General features: G+C 39.9%; 1 protein-coding gene across 5 annotated transcripts in view; it reads left to right on the top strand.

Moving 5' to 3' along the window:
* The window catches only part of map2k5 (mitogen-activated protein kinase kinase 5), a 90,171-nt gene that overhangs the window by 43,590 nt on the left and 33,081 nt on the right, over positions 1–13,500 (top strand). For all 5 annotated transcript variants that reach the window (XM_026163258.1, XM_026163249.1, XM_026163231.1 and 2 more), the window contains exons 10-18: positions 1,085–1,124; positions 1,265–1,333; positions 3,436–3,517; positions 4,473–4,534; positions 8,058–8,106; positions 8,216–8,289; positions 9,239–9,289; positions 9,397–9,468; positions 10,698–10,727. In XM_026163258.1, the coding sequence (XP_026019043.1) occupies positions 1,085–1,124; positions 1,265–1,333; positions 3,436–3,517; positions 4,473–4,534; positions 8,058–8,106; positions 8,216–8,289; positions 9,239–9,289; positions 9,397–9,468; positions 10,698–10,727 (529 nt within the window). The remainder of the gene's footprint in view (positions 1–1,084; positions 1,125–1,264; positions 1,334–3,435; positions 3,518–4,472; positions 4,535–8,057; positions 8,107–8,215; positions 8,290–9,238; positions 9,290–9,396; positions 9,469–10,697; positions 10,728–13,500) is intronic.

Below are 13,500 nucleotides of genomic sequence, written 5' to 3'. Positions count from 1 at the left end.
GGCTGTAGTCAGAAAGCCAGAGCCAAAGTTAGCTCTAACTGTGGGTAAAAACCTGAAAGGCACTAATAGGTACCATTAATTAAAGGCCTGGGACAGTTTAGAGGTATCTGTCCGACGTGAAATGCGATCCTCCAATCTTAGACACATTAATCACACCTTGTGCAATGCACATTCTCTCTGGATGACCCACAGACGGTTGAGTAGCCAGGTATCACATTTACTAAGCCTGTTTGTGAGCTAACCAGACTGTGTGACGTACACTGAAGCCAGCTCATCCCCATCACCTGACAGCTGTTGGACAGTATTTGTCCTTGAGGATTGTATGCTGAGAGGTCACCGGTCCCGTAAACTAACCTTCAAGGGCTGTAACTAAAGCCGATGTTTGGCATTAAGGAGTTTGATAATTAAATCATTATGGGGCCAGGTCGGTGGCTGCTGCTTTACTTGCAACTCAAAACTCTGTCTGGAGCAACTAGACAGAGGCTGACTGCATCAGGTTTTGCGTGATGCTCTCTGACCTTGAAGAGAAATAACAGCAGAATTTTGTCAGTCTGGTTTAGACTCTGCTCAAAAAGTCCGATGTGGATGATTTATAGTCAGTTCTTTTGGTCAATAAAACATTATTGAACTAACTGTAGCATTACTCGCATCATCACAGCTTGTGGTGGTTTTAATCAGATAGTGTTGCATGTTTTTGTTTCAGAACAGAGTCTAGAGCAGCTTCATGTAATAGAAGTGTTAAAGGGAGTAAACTTTAATGGCAAAATATGAATTTATGAGCAAAGTATGGCCCTCACATTCACCAGATATGAACATCATTGAGACTCTATGAAAAATGCTGTAGAAGAATAAGAAGCTACTTTCAGCTGCTCCCTTATTCATAAGGGGTGAATATGGGACTATTTGTATGAGGCAGGTTTATTAAATACTGAGTAACGAGGGTGCTCAAACTTGTATAAATGCCATATTTCTTTCATTTTGTAAGTTCATTAAATAAAAAGTAACAACATATTACTGTCTGAGACGGCATTCCCTTTTTTCAGTTTTGTTTTAACCTTATTGTCTTCTCTTTTGACCCATCCAGAGCGTACCACGTTCACGGCAAACGGGTTTTAGCTGTCAAGGTGAGAATTCCTTCCATTTACATGACGATCATAGTGCTTACTTTTTCATTTAGTCCGTCCCTTTGAAACATCAGCGGAATTTGTTGGTGTCGAGTTTATAATTTTGCTGCCCCTTTTGTCTCACCCATGTCTGATTGCAGGTCATTCCCCTGGATATCACGGTGGAGTTACAGAAGCAAATCATGTCAGAATTAGAAATTCTCTACAAGGTTAGTTTTGAACGACTAATTCGCCTCCTGTTCTTCACCAAAACATTTTTTTCTCCACTGATGTCTGATGTCGTACCGCACCTACATTTTTAATTAATCATGAGTCTAACTAATGAAATGCCATTTATCACCTCTGGTCTTACTTACTAAGCCAGGGATCAGTGATACATGAATGAACAGGCACACAAATGTGTGTGTGATCTGAGAAAGAATATATACAGTGGGGCAAAAAAGTATTTAGTCAGCCACCGATTGTGCAAGTTCCCCCACCTAAAATGATGACAGAGGTCAGTAATTTGCACCAGAGGTACACTTCAACTGTGAGAGACAGAATGTGAAAAAAAAAATCCATGAATCCACATGGTAGGATTTGTAAAGAATTTATTCGTAAATCAGGGTGGAAAATAAGTATTTGGTCAATAACAAAAATACAACTCAATACTTTGTAACATAACCTTTGTTGGCAATAACAGAGGTCAAACGTTTACTATAGGTCTTTACCAGGTTTGCACACACAGTAGCTGGTATTTTGACCCATTCCTCCATGCAGATCTTCTCGAGAGCAGTGATGTTTTGGGGCTGTCGCCGAGCAACACGGACTTTCAACTCCCGCCACAGATTTTCTATGGGGTTGAGGTCTGGAGACTGGCTAGGCCACTCCAGGACTTTCAAATGCTTCTTACGGAGCCACTCCTTTGTTGCCCGGGCGGTGTGTTTTGGATCATTGTCATGTTGGAAGACCCAGCCTCGTTTCATCTTCAAAGTTCTCACTGATGGAAGGAGGTTTTGGCTCAAAATCTCACGATACATGGCCCCATTCATTCTGTCCTTAACATGGATCAGTCGTCCTGTCCCCTTGGCAGAAAAACAGCCCCATAGCATGATGTTTCCACCCCCATGCTTCACAGTAGGTATGGTGTTCTTGGGATGCAACTCAGTATTCTTCTTCCTCCAAACACGACGAGTTGAGTTTATACCAAAAAGTTCTACTTTGGTTTCATCTGACCACATGACATTCTCCCAATCCTCTGCTGTATCATCCATGTGCTCTCTGGCAAACTTCAGACGGGCCTGGACATGCACTGGCTTCAGCAGCGGAACACGTCTGGCACTGCGGGATTTGATTCCCTGCCGTTGTAGTGTGTTACTGATGGTGACCTTTGTTACTTTGGTCCCAGCTCTCTGCAGGTCATTCACCAGGTCCCCCCGTGTGGTTCTGGGATCTTTGCTCACCGTTCTCATGATCATTTTGACCCCACGGGATGAGATCTTGCGTGGAGCCCCAGATCGAGGGAGATTATCAGTGGTCTTGTATGTCTTCCATTTTTTGATGATTGCTCCCACAGTTGATTTTTTCACACCAAGCTGCTTGCCTATTGTAGATTCACTCTTCCCAGTCTGGTGCAGGTCTACAATACTTTTCCTGGTGTCCTTCGAAAGCTCTTTGGTCTTGGCCATGGCGGAGTTTGGAGTCTGACTGTTTGAGGCTGTGGACAGGTGTCTTTTATACAGATGATGAGTTCAAACAGGTGCCATTCATACAGGTAACGAGTGGGGGACAGAAAAGCTTCTTACAGAAGACGTTACAGGTCTGTGAGAGCCAGAGATTTTCCTTGTTTGAGGTGACCAAATACTTATTTTCCACCCTAATTTACGAATAAATTCTTTACAAATCCTACCATGTGAATTCATGGATTTTTTTTTCACATTCTGTCTCTCACAGTTGAAGTGTACCTCTGGTGCAAATTACTGACCTCTGTCATCATTTTAAGTGGGGGAACTTGCACAATCGGTGGCTGACTAAATACTTTTTTGCCCCACTGTACATAGTCTGTGTGTGTGTGTTTGTGTAATTAAATGATAAATGTAGTACTTCTTTCAGCAGTTAGACTTGCAATGGATGCTTCAGTGATGCTTTTGAATCATGGACTGAAATCTTAAAATCTGATCACAAAAAGCTTTTGTGCAGTTCATTCCTGATAATTTTTCTTTTTTTCTTTTCAAATTTATTTATTTTTATTTATTTATTTTTTTCGTAATCCTGAATAAATATTTTTGGCATGCTCTTATATGATCACATTTTCTGTGCTCTTAAATTGCAGTGTGATTCTCCCTACATCATCACTTTCTTCAGTGCCTTTTTTGTAGAGAACAGGATATCAATATGCACAGAATTTATGGACGGTGAGTTTCTTTGCGACTTAAGCAAGTAGCTTGTTTTTTTCCCTTTGCTAGCTACAGTTGTATAAAAGAGACTTTGGGGGAAAAGTCCTCTTTCTCTCTGCCGTGTACCCATTTACACTTCTGCAGATCAAGAGAATGTCTGATCGCTGTAAGTTGTTTAGCATGCCTGTGTGCTAAAAGCTACAAGGGCGTGATAAATCTTGACTTAAGTGCAGTTGTAGGTGTATTTGTGTGTGCCTTTACTGGTGTGAGATGGAGAACTGTGGGTTTTTTTTGTTTTTTGGGGGGAGGTGGGGGAAAGCTGTATATGTTTGTCAAAATGTGTGTTAATGCAGTGATTTCCCTCGATTCACACATTTTCTAGCTTGTCAGCAGTCTGTATAACTTCTGAGTACTCTGTTAGTTCATGAAACATCATGAAATTTCTGGACGTATGTGTACAAATGTAAACCGGTTCACATATAGCAAACACTGAATGATGATTGGGTATAATTGTGTATAGTCGCTATAATTTTGCAGAATACTTGGATGATATCCTCAGTATCACTTTATCTTAAATTAACTGGGTAGCGTTTTGATGATGTTATAAAAAAATGACTGATTAGACTTTTATTTGTATTATTACTACTACTATTATTATTATTACTTTTATTATTTCATTTTTATTTATTGATTATTTATGTATTTAAATTAGTTTTGTGTACTTTTTGCAGTGTATATGTAGATCAGCATTGCTCTCTTGGCAATGATGTCAGTTCAGGATCTGTGGGCTAGATAAGTAATATAAAACCTGGATTAAGATGAAATGAGCATTTCTTCATTTTTTTTTTTAATCTGAATTGTGCAACATGTCTGTATTACTGTAACGCTCTAAATATACATACACACATACACTTATACATGCATACATTGACACTGACTAACCTGTGTCAATGGGGAAATCTGTGTTGTGCAGGTGGCTCATTGGACGTCTACAAAAGAATTCCAGAGCACGTGCTTGGAAGGATTGCTGTGGCGGTAAGTGTTCATAAAGTATGCAGAGTTTCCCTGCTGTAAAGTTAAAACCTTTTTTTACTCCATATACAGAGCTCTAGCTGCGAGCACAACAGACCCCACCTACCTGCTATTCAAACTTTCTGTTTGCAAGAAATCAGCCAATCAGATAAAAGTTGGTTTAAAGGGATTTGGTGCAGCATTAAAAACATTTTTTCAAATTGCCGATGAATAGAGGCTAAACAATTGTCTAATATAATATAAATATACAATATTTTAAATAGTGAAGTCAAAATTCAGGACTTTTTATTGCCCCTCTGTTAGCCTGGTTCTTCCAGAGGTTTCTACCTGTTAAAAGGGAGTTTTTCCTTCCCGCTGTTGCCAAGTGATTGCTCTGATTGCTGGGTTTTCTTTGTATTATTGTAGGGGTTTTATCGTAAAGTATAAAGTGCTTTGAAGTGACTGTTGTTGTTGTGATTTGGCACTACATGAATAAAACTGAACTGAAGCAAATTACAAAATTACAGTTATACTACCAATACTAAAGGAGTTATATATGTTGACATGTATAAAAAGTATAGCATCAACAAATTGTGTATATACATATCTAAGCATATATAATATGTTATGGCAAAGCCCTAGGGAGACGGTTAATTTGTACTTAGTATAGTAGTAGTATTTATTTTATTGTCATTGTCAAGAACTTCTTGTACTTTTTAAGATAGCGCTGTCGACCCTCTATAGCACATATGTTTCAAAGTTGTGGCCCAAATACAACAGTGGTCCCACTTCCTCCATGGGCAGACTATAACAGCAGGAAAACCTTGGTTACTAATTTGTCAGCAGATATAGACTACTGACAAATTGTAGCATTTGCCTAGCTCTAGCTGCTTTCTACATCCCCATTCATATAACTGCTAAAAGGTTAAGATAAGCTTTATTATCATTGTAAGCACAAATAAACAACAAAATTGGAGGCACTGCTGATGTTGGTGTATACAGACAGACAAACATAAATAATCATACTTTTCAAATAAAAGAGTAATAAAAATATTCTCTGTACTATCATCAATAGAAATAATAAATAAATAGATAATAATGCTACGGATTGCAGCTTTAATGGCTCAGGTAGGCAGTTGAATAGATGGATATTATAGAGGTATTTTAACTATTGTATTTTGCACTTAAGGTAGATATTGCATAGAGATCAAACATGAACTTGTTTGTGCATGCGTACCAGAGCATGAAACTTAAGTGATGTCACTCAGTATAATTAAATATTCATATTATTTTAATGCATTATTATGAAAAAATGTTTTTAAAAAAATGGTTTTCTGACCACTGTTGATGTCTGGGATCATCGTCATTCATCAGGATTGGGTATTGATAACATTTTTATATCAATGCCAAATGAATAAATAATATAAAATTCTGCTTGTAAACATGAAACCATCGCTAAAAGCTTGGAGGCTTACCGTTACAATGAATTGGACATTTTGTAACTGTTTCTCAGTCCCACCTGGCTCTCGATTCCCTTTTCTAGTCGGTGGTTTTACCTCTTGAATTTAATTGCCCATGCGTGCGTGGCAGTCGCAGTTTCAGTGTGACCTGTTATTTGTTTGCTGCAAACAAAACAGACCTGAGACAAAAACTCATTTAATGTATTAAAGAAATAAAGACAGGAGAACCACAGGTGTGAATTTTTCAATTAGCCCTTATTAGGTGAATGATGGACAAAGTGAGTGTTGTTTTCCTCGTACTCGCCCCGTGCCCATTTCTCCCTCATGTTCTCCTCTCAGTTAAAACTCACATTCTGATCGTATTTGGCCTTGATGTTGATTAATGCATGCCTCTGTTCCACACTCATTACCCTTCTCCTGTCTCCACCTCCTCTTTTCTGTCTCTCTCCTTTAACTTTGTCCGTAATCAAACAATGACAGCTATTTAGTCAGTGTTAATTCTAATTCACAGCTTTCCTTCCTTTCCACTGTCACAGTTGTTAATTATCACAGAAGGAAAAGCACCCAAGAGGGTGCGAGTGGAGCTGCAGACGCCAGTTGTTGCGCTTGCACCACAACCTTTCAAAGCAGCAGGACTTCAGAGAGCTTTTGTGATTTCTTAATTTATCACAGAGGTTGTTTTGCACGAGTGCTGGATGACGGGAGCCTTGAAGCTAAAATCTGCTGTCACACCCCGTAAATGAAGAAACCACCACAAAGCAACATTACACGTTTGCAAATGACTTTAATACTTACTTCTTACTTTTCTAGGTGCCCTAAACTGCCTCCTTCCTAATTCTTCAGTTATTTTCTCTTTTCTCTAGAGAGAAAGTCAGCTTGTTCAGAAAGAGTTTCTTGTGTCCGTATTCACTTCCTGTTGGTTGCTTCCTGATTCTCCGTTTGTCACCAGAGACTTGTAGACATTTTACTCGAATGCACCTCATAATTTTAGCCAATTTGATGTCCATGTTTCCTCAAATGACTTCATAGCTTAACATTGTTGTTGGGATAGACTGTAGAACTTGCCTACAGTATTGTGCAGAAGTCTTCTCCCATTTCTCTGTGTGCAAGCATAAACTGGAGTTTGTAAAATTAGAAAGAGTTAAAAGTCAGTATTTTGTGTGAACACCTTTACTCTTAACCACAGCCTGAACTCTCCGAAACCTCTTTTCCACTTGCATCTACTCAGCTCGACTCTACTGGATTCTACTTGGTTTTTAGGGTTTTTCATTAGGTGCTCGTTTTTAAAGTACAAAGTTGGCTGGGGTTGCAAGCGAGCCGAGTCTAGCCAAAAATGTGATATCAACAGACTTCCAGGAAGTGATGTCACTGGATGAGTCATGATAGTGACTCTGTCACAAGAATCAAGCCGAAGCAGAAGTAGATAAGTACTTTTGGGCAGCTCTGTTCCTCACAGTTTAATTATTTGACGAATTCTGTGAAAAGTGAAACCACGGCTCTCGTCCCATTCACTCATAGGAATGGACTGAAAGCACTCAATGAGCCTTTGAGCAACACGCTTTTAAGCCGTTTTACAGATCTAAAAGCCCATAGACTAGGGAGACAGATATTTCACTGCCTTATTCACCTGCAGGTCTATAATTTAAATGCTCTGTTACTTAAATATGGGAACTAATATTCACTGAAACAAGGCAGCAACTCCATACTTGTCTTTAAAATGATGTAATTCACAAGTTGTTTGGCTAATACCATCACGCCATACTACTCCTTGAGGTTAGTCTGGTACAAACGTGACAGATTGTGCAAGCTGGTCTTAGTTGAATCTCCTGTAATCACCACTTTATTATACAGCGACAGTTACTCTGAAGGAGTCCTTCCATCATGCCGCATGCTGGGATCCTGGAGCCTGTTCACCTGCTGCTAAATTTTGTTCTTTAAAATGTGTCACTTTATAACTGAACTCTTTCAAAACAGAGGTGGCGATAAACCTGAGTTAATGTGAAGTAGTTGTTATTCACCAGGGTGTGCTGGTTACACGCCTCATGCTGTCAGAATTGATAGTTGTTCTCTGCCGCTTGTGTCTCTAGGTAGTCAAAGGCCTGACGTATCTGTGGAGCCTGAAGATACTTCACAGAGGTGAGTAAGGTAGTGCACGGCCTCCGTGTTATTAAAAAAGAGCAGGGTTGATAAAGACAAGCCGCGGTGTGCTGATGTTGCAGTTCTATGAAGCAGTTTGTCTCCACAGATGTCAAGCCTTCCAATATGCTGGTGAACACCCGAGGACGAGTCAAGCTCTGTGACTTTGGTGTCAGCACACAGGTACACTGATTTGTTTGTGCGAGCATGAGTAAGAGAGGAAAAGAGAATGGGAGATAGAGGAGAGAAGAAAAAGAACAGTTGTCTGTGGCTTCAAAAACCTCAGTCCTGTGCTCTCGGCGTGTCTGTGTGCGCGTGCATATGGTCAGCTTGTCAATCACCACATTCATTTTCCAACTCAAGACATCAGCGCTGTCCCAGGGGTCTTCCTCTCACATTAACCCCCCACCTCCATTGTTCTGCAGCCTCTCAGAAAAATCACTTGTTATAATTATGACCCACACACACAACGCCAAGCCTCATTGATATGTATTCAGTAGATTGGGGGAAAGCGTGGGTGACGGACAATGGAGTGCGTGTGTGCAAGTCTGTGTGTGCATCAGTGTGCGTTTTGTAGTGTAATCATCAGGGACAGACCTTCACCGCTCCCCAAAACATCAACCCGAGGTCTGCTTTTTTAACACACATCGCTTCTGTGGTAAATTGTTATTCATTTTTAACCTCCACTTCCTTGCTCAACTCCAAGGTGAATTTACACCCTCACTGACTTGTCTTTTTAACTATATTTTTCTGTTAAAGTCTTTTCCACTCATGTACATGCTTCCTCACTCTTTCACGCTCCAGAGGGCATGCTCACAAAAAAAGGAGAGAGAAAAACAGCCTTAAGGGAACAGACACTCATTATCACAGTCCTGTCATTGATGGCATGTGCCATTGTGTCCACATGCACAAACTCACTAATGTCTCCTTGTCTCACTCCTGTTCCTTTGTGCGATGGTTTAGTGCAGCCCAAGATATCGACCTGACATGTCAGTAGGTTTACGTAAAGAAACTTAATCCCCCTTGTTTTTCTTTATTCCTTGACATGACCTTAGTTATATCAAGTTATTTATGCTGTGATCATTTTAATACTTTTTAACGTTTACTCACTTAAATGCTGTTTTATTTGCAGCTGGTGAATTCCATCGCCAAAACATACGTGGGAACTAATGCATACATGGCGGTGAGACACCACTTGATTTTATTCTCTGATACTTTTGAATTTGTTTTAATGCAGTTATACGTTGGTCTCTGACTTTGTTTTTACACTTGTTTGTTTTTGCTTCATAGCCGGAAAGGATATCAGGAGAACAGTATGGGATCCATGCAGATGTCTGGAGTGCGGGCATCTCTTTCATGGAGGTATAACAGTTTTTAAGTGACTTTATGATACACTTAACTGTTACATGAGCGGTCCATTTAATGGCAGATTTAGCTGCAGTGTAATTAAAATGTAATGGGTGGTATCGCATGTGTTAAGTCTTGTCTGTTGCTCATTGTGTGTGGAGGTTTATCAGTGTCACTGTTCTTCTCTCCACATAGCATCGATAAAGTGCTTAACTGACAGTGTGTGTTCAAATAACATTTTAATTTCAGCATCCACCTCCCCGGTCTTTTGTCCTCCTGCTAACATTATTGATTCTCCATCTGTTTCTGTCTCCAGCTCTCCTTCAGCACTATAATAAACGATTGTGGCTTCTGCCTCACCTTTGTTGGTCAATAAATTTGATATCATTACAATTATAACTATAATGGAGTTTGCAGTGATGTCAAACTTATTGACGTAAGTTTGCGTGATTAAGACATATAGTCGTTTTATAAGAGTCTGGTCTCTTTGTTTCTAGCTGTGGGCGTGCACATTAAGCCAAATGAATTGGGTTGCAGTCCTGCTCCCATCTTTACTAGTTAGTCTGTTTATGTTGAAGGAAAGAGCTGAGCATTTTGACAATTTAATAAAGTAATGTTGCCAATAAGCTGCCCTTGACCAAGATGAAAAATGTCCACCCCCAAGTGAATTGCAAAATGTCAGGGAGAGCTGACACCCAACACCCCAGTGAAAACAACACACACACATATTATACGCAACTGCCCTCCAATGGTGTCCCCCTTCTCTTTATCCCTCTATTCTGTTCTCTGCAGGTGGTAATTGTGCGTGTGGGGGGGTTATTAACTAATGGCTGATGTTGTTTGATGAGGAAGTGTTATCAGCAGGTGGGCACTAAGCTTACCTCAAAGACTGAAAGTCTCAAGTTCTGCACGCTCGAGTAGCTTCAGCTGCATTTTGCTTCCTTGTCTACACTTGAGATTTTATGCTATTAAGACACTGCTGATGGCAAGGTGTTTGTACAGTAACACATAATGATGGATACCCTATCATTGCCCTTTACAGTCTATCTGAATGCAGTCCTGTGGTCATACAGGAAGTTTTACCTTTGTGAAGTTTCATTTGTCAGAAAAAGTATTGCTGTGTGTTTTTGGTTGCATTTTAATCTGAGACTCTCACGCAGGACTTCTTAGATGGATGGATAAAACTAAATTTGTTTATTGTCAGATATACTTGAGAATTAATTGTTATCATCTTGTCTATACAGCTGGCGCTTGGCATGTTCCCGTATCCACAGGTAAGGGCTTTTTTTTTTTTTTTAATGGATTATGGCACTAATGAATAAATGCTGGGAGTTTTGATCTGCTTCAAATAATTTTTCTGGAAGGAGTTCCTGTTGGATGTTTATTCTTGTAATAGTTTTCTTGATAGATAACAGTTTCTCTTCTTGAAATAATTTAGTATGTTAAGACAAAATAAGAAACAAAGAAAAATTGCAAACAACCTGAAGACCGCTCAGCACTGTGCTGATTAGGCTTTTTGTTGGCCAGCTTCTCCCACCCAATTCTAAACTGCTGGATAATTTTCTCTTTATTTTTTTAATTGTAGTTTTCTATTTATAGGAGAAAACTGGAATCATAACCCCCGGGAAACTGATTTCCTCTTGTTATCAATTCATCTAGATCAGTTTTTGATTTACAGTTTCAAGTGTATGAACTGCTTTTTGGGCTTATTTTTTTCCCCTCATTACACTAAGTTAAAATCCTGCTCAAATGTAATTGCTACAGAAGTGGCTTCCCAATCCCATCAAGTCTTAATTAGCCCTTTTAAGATGGGTTTATCTCACTAATCCCTAGCTGAGCAATCTCAATCTGGTTACCTCAGGTTACCTCCTGGCTGTCCACCTTTACAAAATTTGAAGGGGCAGGTCTTATTTAGGAAAATTTGTTTCTGAAGTTAGACTGATTGTGTGAGAGTATTAGTTATTTATAGATGAGCTGGGATTTTCCATTTCTGCCCGTCAGTGCATTTGACAAAAAGTCTTACACGGTGAATTATTTTATTTTTTTAATGGTTTGTTGTGTGCAACAGTTGGACTGCTCTGTTAGTCAAAACGCGCTTGAAAATAAGTGATTTAAAAGGCAGACTGTTTGGTAACTGCTGCACCATCTGCCCATGGATTGGCGAGTTACTGATTATTTTCAGGAACGCCAGTTATCCTTCCCGAGGAGAGCAGACATTCAATAAATGAACGAGCCGGACAGCTTTTATAAGGCTTAAAAATCTCAGGATGTATGCATGAAAATGTGCTCTTGTATGCCATTGGTCTTTTGGCTGATAATGTCCATTGCCTCTGTTTAATGATGTTCTCCAGTAAAAGCCATTTGTCATGTGTTTTGACAGGAATTTATTCAGCACCTCTTTTTGTGCTTTCACAGTAAACATCTGTCTGCGAGACTGATTAGAGTCGCGATGTAGCTCTTGACTTGTTTTTGGCGTCGATCGTTAATTCTTAAGTACGATGAAAAGCAAGTGCAGGAAAGCAAAGGTGTAGATCGTGTAGTAACGTAAATGTCATACAGTGATCGATCTGTGCGCCTGTAGCCTTGGGTGTGTCTGATTTGCGCGCTCTCCTCTCTTCATTTGATTCCGTCATTATCATGTTAATCGCTAATGTACGAGAGGCACTTTAGTCCTCCCTCGTAGATATAAAAGGGGTGGACAAAATAAAAACACCTCTCTGTTTTTGGTAAGGCTCTCTACCATCACGCAGCTTTCCTCATCTCGGTGTTAATTTTCCCCTAACTCCATATGGCACTGCAGACAGTTCACCTGCAGGCTGTAGCAGAGCAGTGTGGCGAGAGCGCTCGGATCCAGCTCGTCAGGCGCAGCCTGCCAAAGTCCTCGGGCCTAAGCTGTCATTTTTGCAGACGCTGGCACAGCTGTCTGTGCAAAACCCCCTGCTACACTTCACAGAGAACATTTTAGCACAGGCTCAGAAAGAAGTTGTAGAAGATTAAAAGAGGGAGGAAAAATTAGAAGAAAATCTGTGGCGTCTGAATTTTTACTTAGTGAAAAATGCTGGATGACTTATTAAAGCGGTGTGGCGTTTAGATTTCACCCCTTGAAGGAACTAAAGGAAGGGAGCGTGTGCGCGTTCCACTTGCTTTTATTTGTCGGACGTTGTTTAGTTAATGGATTATCCTCCATTCATTGTTGTGTGATTGTGTATGCATGCACAGTGGAGTCATCACCTCATGTTTGTCATGATTAGAGATTGTCTCTTTAATTCCACTTCACCACATGTCGGGATTCATTTGCATTCTTTGTCAGGAGTTAATGGAGTTTTGCACGGCTCGCTCTGAAAGTCTTTGAAGACACCAGACCTGATGTGATGTGTATACAGCCGCCAGCAGTATTGTATCTGATTGATTTGTTGTCTTTTTTGCTTGCTTTATGCTTGCTTTTGTTTCTCTTCATTTTGTCATGTTTTTTTTTCTCCCCCCCTCAAATTTGAATGGATTTGTGGATGAAATGCCGTGTCAATCTTTAGTGTGTCTGTTTCAGGAACTTTCATTACACGTCAGCGCATCCATCAGAGAATATAGATGCTTTCCTTTTGTTGCTTTGTTTTTTCACTCCGAAATGAAACGGAGAGGAAATGGTATCTGTTCCCACAGTGTAGTGTGTGTTGTAAACAATGTTTGCTGTAATTTTTTAGCTCGCTACAACAAATCCAAACTGCTGCATACTTTGTTCGATCACGTGTCCTCCGTCAGCAAGCTAGTTAACATTTTGTTTAAATAGATAAGTAATCAATATGTGAAGTCTTAACATATTACAGGACCTTTTGTTTATTGCAGTGCTAATTATTGTCGCTTGCACATTTTTGGACGTTTCGCTTACAACTCATTTTGGCTCATCTGTGCAGCCGAAAACTGATTTTAATGATCTGTTGTCTTGACTTGATAGCGCTTCCTTTAATCAATCACGTTGCAAATCTAAATTTAACACTTAGAGAATCTAATTTGAGCAGTATTCCTGTGGCTAAGGATGAAAGGCTGGCAGCT

This window comes from Astatotilapia calliptera, chromosome 1 (assembly GCF_900246225.1).
Source record: "Astatotilapia calliptera chromosome 1, fAstCal1.2, whole genome shotgun sequence".
Lineage (NCBI taxonomy): Eukaryota > Metazoa > Chordata > Actinopteri > Cichliformes > Cichlidae > Astatotilapia > Astatotilapia calliptera.
This window is presented reverse-complemented; position numbering and strand designations above follow the sequence as displayed.